The following is a 6776-nucleotide window of genomic DNA, read 5'->3' as shown; positions in this document are numbered from 1 at the left end:
GTCGAGATATCACAATGCTTGGAGCTATAGAAACGGCTGACTGTCTTTGTGGCCGGGATGTTGTTGTTCAGAGTCTTGGATGGTTTTTTAGGATTTAATTCCCGAGTTTAATGTCACTTTAAGTTCATATTAGGAAAGCACCGATACCGGTTTTTCGGTATCAAGTACGAGTACCAATATTTTGCTATCGGCACATGCAGATACCGAGTACCTATACCGGTGCTTCTGCTGCCATGGAGCTGGCTCCATGTTGTATGGCCGACTCCATGCTGATTGGCAATCAGCATGGAGCCAGCTTCCCGGCCGATCAGAAAGCTGGAAGGCAAGTAACGACCCACCTCCTGGCTTCCTGATTGGCCGATCAGCAAAGAGCCAGCTTCCTGGCCAATTAGGAAGCCGGAAGGCGGGTAATGAACCACCTCCCAGCCTCCTAATTGGCCGGAAAGTCTGCGAGATGCTGTTTGGCCTGCTAGACGCTCATTGGCCAGGAAACCGGCTTCCCAGCCAATCAGCATGGAGACGTTTTCTCGGCCAATCAGGAAGCCCGGGAGGCAAGTAATTAGCCGGGAAGCCAGACCCATGCTGTTTAGCTGGCACGATGCCGATTGGCTGAGAAGTCGGCTCCACAGACAATCAGCATGGAGCCAGCTTCCTGGCCAATTAGGAAGCCAGTAAGGAACTGCCTCCCGGCTTCCTAATTGGCCGGGAAGTCCACTCTATGCTGTTTGGCCGGCTCGATGCCGAATGGCTGGGAAACCGGCTTCCCAGCCAAATCAGCATGGAGTCGGCTTCCTGATTGCACGGGAAGCCAGCTCCATGTTTCCCTACAGCACTGCCGGTCAGAGGAAATCTTCCGGTTCTGGTATCAGGGAAGGTATCGGAGCATTTGGGCGAGTACAAGTACTCACCCAAATACTCGGTGTCGGCACCGATACCAATATTAGTTTTGGTCGATCCCTGGTTCATACAATGATTGAATGCAGAGTTCTTCCCATGACATGTAATCCCGCACACGCGAGACCGACCACAGAAGCTGAACATTGGAAGCTTCATGAGCGACACGTGACCCGAGAAGTCCAGTGACCTCGGAACCAGAGAGAAGCGACGTCTTACCTGCTTGTTGGGGTGGGATTTGTCGTACCCGAGGACCAGGTTGGGGTCCGTGCTGTGGAGGAGAAGCTCGGTAGGCTTGAAGGGGACGGAGAACCCCCTGATGGCAACGCAGAAGTCCATGGTGATCCAGAGGTAGGACGCGTCCGTGTCCACAAAGATGTACTAGAAGAGAAGAGAGGCCGATCAGAACCCACGCTCAGCGATGATTACACTAGAATGGTTTCCGAGAAATATCAGCGAAAATCGGGACAATTTGCTGAAATTCACATAAATAACTGTAACCGTCATTTATAAACAATGCCGCGTGATCACGTGACTCGGGAGCCGCTATGTCAGGTGATGCGGGAACATGCGGCCACCCGCGGTGTCACTCATTATCGGCTCAGAGGACTCCTTCCCGGTGACGGGATCACTTTCTCGCTCCTGGTTATCACCTCCCCCCCTGTTCCCGAGAAGAGCTCGTCACCTCCGCCCGCTGCCGTGACGGAACTGTGAGCTGAGGCTATAAAAATAGACGGCGTGACCCAGGCGGGCGGCGCCGCTCACCCTCTTGTTGTCTGCGGGGCTGTGGAAGAACTGCTCCATGGTGGCCACGTCGCCGTTCCCATTGTTGTGGAGGAACTTCTCCGAGATCCTCTTGAAGCTTTTCCCGTAGTCGTAGGAGACGTAGACCTGGAAGGGAAGGCGGGAATTACTAAGACTGCGCTCATGTATCCAGGGGGGGGGTCACACAATTCACATGGAGGATGTCTAAGATATGTCACATGGGAGAGGGGGGATTCCCAGAATGCAGATGAGAGAGAGGGATACCTCCCTCTGACCGGCAGTGCCGCGAGGGAGCATGGAGACGGTTATAACCTGCCGCCCGGCTTCCTGATTGACAAGGAAGCCGGCTTCACTTGCTGCTAGGCAACCTAGCTTCCTGACCAGGAAGCCGGGTGGTGGGTTATAACTAGGGATGCACCGATACCGATACTTGTGCACCGATGCCTGGCCCGATACTTTGAGGTATCAGGAAGCCGGGCGGCGAGTCATTACAAGCTGCCCGGCTTCCTGATTGGCCCGGGAAGCCTGCTCTATGCTCCCTCGTCATTTGTTCCCGGCTTCCTGATTGGCCTGGGAAGCCAGCTCCATGCTACCTCATCACTTGTGACGAGAGAGCATGGAGCCGGCTTCCTGGCCAATCAGGAAGCCGGGAGGAGTGTAATGACTTGCTGCCCCGGCTTCCCGATTGGTCAGGAAGCTGGCTCCATGCTCCCTCGTGACACGGCGCCCAGCTTCCTGATTGGCCGGAAAGCCGGCTCCATGTTTTCTCATCACCTAGCGACGAGGGAGCATGGAGACGGCTTCCCTGCCAATCGGGTCATTACACGCCACCTGGCTTCCCTAATGGGACTACCGGTACTCTGTATTCGGTATCAGCGAGTACCGGAAAAAAAAGATATCGGTACTCGATACTGAAAAACCACCCTCGGTGACAACCCGACTCCCAGCTTTCCGATTGGCTGGGAGGCCAGTTTCACTCATTGCTAGGCAGCCTGACCAATCGGAAAGCCCAGCGCCACGTCATGACTTGCCGTCCAGCTTCTTGATTGGTCGGGAAGCCAGGCTGCCTCGCAGTGTGGAGAGAAGAGAAGCCGGCGCTCTTTCGCTAGAACATCGGCTTCGCCGGCCACCAGGAAGATGATAATCCGGGCCCGCGGATGCCGGTATTCGGTGTCGGCGAGCACCCCAAAAAAAAATATCGGTACCCGTACTTGATACTGAAAAATTGGTATCAGTGCATCCCCATCCAATAAGATCACTTCTCACTGCGCCGAATTTGAATGTGGCAAAAGAGCACATTGGTGGTAACCCAATCGGCTATAATCAGGGTACACACCCCCGAGGACCATAAGCTCCGCCCACAAGGGGAAAAAGACATAAAATAAGTGACTTACATTGCTGTTTTTCGTGGCCCCCGAGCCCAGGCCGCCCCGGGTCAGTCCCAGAATGACGTTGCTCTGCTCTCCGGCCCAGTGGACGACGATCTGATTGTGAGAGTCATTGAGGCTGACCTGAAAAAAAAAAAAGAGGGCAGAAGAGAAGAGGATGTTCACAGCGGTCACATGATACCTACAGTGCGCCCTGATAGGTGGAGGAGGGGCTGCCTGGCCCAGCAAGGACTCCTAATAAGGCGAGCCATGGATCACAATCTCAGCAAGAACCTGTCATCAAAGATCCTGCTTTCTAAATATCGGGTCTCCTCCCCTGCCAGGCAGGGCTGCGCTGTGGGACAGAGCTGTGTGAATCTCAGGACTGGGTGGACAGAAAAAACAATCCTTTCCCATGATTAAGAGAACTAAGATTCAATAAAAGGGGCAGGGGCCAGTGCAGCTAGGGAGGAAAGGGCTAGATGATGCTGGGTGTCCTCCAGCCATGAAATGAGGCGGCCTCTATCTGACTTGCTGCACACATTGTGAGAAGCTCCCAGTGTGCAGTGACATCAGAGGAAGGGAAGGACGGAGGTCAGATAGAAGACTGAAGGGGAGGGACGGAGGTCAGATATAAGGCTGAAGGGAAGGACTGGAGGTCAGATATGAGACTGAAGGGAAGGACGGAGGTCAGATATGAGACTGAAGGGAAGGACGGAGGTCAGATAGAAGACTGAAGGGAAGGACGGAGGTCAGATAGAAGACTGAAGGGGAGGACGGAGGTCAGCTTTAACCAATCAATTTCTCCTTTGCGGGGGCCACATTTATTATTGGTGACGGGGTCTCTAAGTTGGGGGCGGGGCTCCGGGTCGGCGGTATCTATGGACACAGCAGAGATAAGACGACAGTGACGGATGGATAACGGGAAGAACCGGTCCGATCACCCGCACTGTGTGCCGCCTCGGGGCGATCTCTCAGCACACATCCATCCTCCGGGCCCCCAGGAGACCTAAGAAACACACGGTGAAAACAATACAAGGGGAGGTTTGGGGGGGAGGGGGACACCTAATCTTTAGAAAGCATACACAGGAGCTTTGATTGATGGCAGGTTGTTGCAGAGATTGTGATCTGCAGTATCTATATAGAAAATGAACCTCGTGCAAATATGGAACAGCAAGGAAGTCACATATAAGATGTTCTGCAATCGGCCCCGGCAAAGGACGGCCTGCGGCCTGCACTGTGACCCCGGGGACACTGACACTGTCCACGAACAGAAGAATGACGCAACCCGCAGGTAGAAAACAGTGGCGCGGGACGGGGACCCCGGAGACATCCCTGCGCTGATAATTAAAGGACATGTCCCGCCAGATGAGCGCTGCGCGGCATGACCTGTAATTACAGTGATTTCATGTTCCTTTCCAGATTACAAAGACATTAAAGGAGCAATGACGGGATCCATGCAAAGCCCCGCCCCCCTGGTCCAACTCATCAATCGGATCGTCACATTTCATGGGGGATCTCTCACTGTGTATGGGAGGGGGGGATTCTGATTTACAGCACTGTGTATGGGAGGGGGGGACACTGATTTACAGCACTGTGTATGGGAGGGGGATACTGATACACAGCACTGTGTATGGGAGGAGGATACTGATATACAGCACTGTGTATGGGAGGAGGATACTGATATACAGCACTGTGTATGGGAGGAGGATACTGATATACAGCACTGTGTATGGGAGGAGGATACTGATATACAGCACTGTGTATGGGAGGAGGATACTGATATACAGCACTGTGTATGGGAGGAGGATACTGATATACAGCACTGTGTATGGGAGGAGGATACTGATATACAGCACTGTGTATGGGAGGAGGATACTGATATACAGCACTGTGTATGGGAGGAGGATACTGATATACAGCACTGTGTATGGGAGGAGGATACTGATATACAGCACTGTGTATGGGAGGAGGATACTGATATACAGCACTGTGTATGGGAGGAGGATACTGATATACAGCACTGTGTATGGGAGGAGGATACTGATATACAGCACTGTGTATGGGAGGAGGATACTGATATACAGCACTGTGTATGGGAGGAGGATACTGATATACAGCACTGTGTATGGGAGGAGGATACTGATATACAGCACTGTGTATGGGAGGAGGATACTGATATACAGCACTGTGTATGGGAGGAGGATACTGATATACAGCACTGTGTATGGGAGGAGGATACTGATATACAGCACTGTGTATGGGAGGAGGATACTGATATACAGCACTGTGTATGGGAGGAGGATACTGATATACAGCACTGTGTATGGGAGGAGGATACTGATATACAGCACTGTGTATGGGAGGAGGATACTGATATACAGCACTGTGTATGGGAGGAGGATACTGATATACAGCACTGTGTATGGGAGGAGGATACTGATATACAGCACTGTGTATGGGAGGAGGATACTGATATACAGCACTGTGTATGGGAGGAGGATACTGATATACAGCACTGTGTATGGGAGGAGGATACTGATATACAGCACTGTGTATGGGAGGAGGATACTGATATACAGCACTGTGTATGGGAGGAGGATACTGATATACAGCACTGTGTATGGGAGGAGGATACTGATATACAGCACTGTGTATGGGAGGAGGATACTGATATACAGCACTGTGTATGGGAGGAGGATACTGATATACAGCACTGTGTATGGGAGGAGGATACTGATATACAGCACTGTGTATGGGAGGAGGATACTGATATACAGCACTGTGTATGGGAGGAGGATACTGATATACAGCACTGTGTATGGGAGGAGGATACTGATATACAGCACTGTGTATGGGAGGAGGATACTGATATACAGCACTGTGTATGGGAGGAGGATACTGATATACAGCACTGTGTATGGGAGGAGGATACTGATATACAGCACTGTGTATGGGAGGAGGATACTGATATACAGCACTGTGTATGGGAGGGGGACACTGATTTACAGCACTGTGCACACAGACAGGGGGCTCCTACCTGTCCGTACACTCGCAATGGGGGGCCCGCTCCGGGCTCCGCTCTCCCCCCCTCACCGAGCACCGACAGCATCAGCAACAGTAGACCGATCACCGCCATCTTCCCAGGGCACGTGACCATCACCGGCACCCCGCCCCCAGCGGACACATTGCCTCGCCCCCTTCGTGCAGAGCTCCGCCCCTATTGTGGTGTTTTAGAAAGTCAGCCCGCCTCTTTCCGGCCCCTTTCATATTTAGCCCGCCTCCTTCCTGCCCACTCTTAGACGCCCCGCCTTTAGAGGAGGAGCCGGCCGCCTGTAGTTATATAGGAGTTTATTATAACGGAGCGGTGGAAATATCACAGAGACAGAGAACCGAGTACGGGGGATAAATGGAGTGTGTCCTCTATACAGTGGGGGATAGATGGAGTGTGTCCTCTATACAGGGGGGGATAGATGGAGTGTGTCTTCTATACAGGGAGATAGACGGAGTGTGTCCTCTATACAGGGTGAGATAGATGGAGTCTGTCCTCTATAAAGGGGGGCATAGATGGAGTGTGTCCTTTATATAGGTGAGATATAGCTGGAGTGTGTCATCTATAAAGGGGGTGATAGATGGAGTGTGTCCTCTATACAGAGGGAGATAGATGGAGTATGTCCTCTATACAGGGGGAGATAGATGCAGTGTGTCCTCTATACAGGGGGGTATGGATGGGGGGTGCCCTCTATCCAG

At 52.4% G+C, this 6776-nt stretch overlaps 1 protein-coding gene across 1 annotated transcript in view; it reads right to left on the bottom strand.

Moving 5' to 3' along the window:
• The window catches only part of SORL1 (sortilin related receptor 1), a 66914-nt gene extending 60739 nt beyond the window's left edge, over positions 1-6175 (bottom strand). The window contains exons 1-4 of the mRNA XM_018568605.1: positions 6067-6175; positions 3054-3170; positions 1660-1785; positions 1114-1275 (exon numbers count right to left, since the gene is read on the bottom strand). Coding sequence (XP_018424107.1) covers positions 1114-1275; positions 1660-1785; positions 3054-3170; positions 6067-6165 — 504 coding nt within the window. The 5' untranslated portion in view covers positions 6166-6175. The remainder of the gene's footprint in view (positions 1-1113; positions 1276-1659; positions 1786-3053; positions 3171-6066) is intronic.
• Positions 6176-6776: the final 601 nt, after the last annotated feature.

Source organism: Nanorana parkeri, unplaced genomic scaffold (genome assembly GCF_000935625.1).
Source record: "Nanorana parkeri isolate BGI_ZX_2015 unplaced genomic scaffold, ASM93562v1 scaffold1215, whole genome shotgun sequence".
NCBI lineage: Eukaryota > Metazoa > Chordata > Amphibia > Anura > Dicroglossidae > Nanorana > Nanorana parkeri.
The sequence above is the reverse complement of the archived record's forward strand: the minus strand, read 5'-3'. Positions and strand labels throughout refer to the sequence as shown.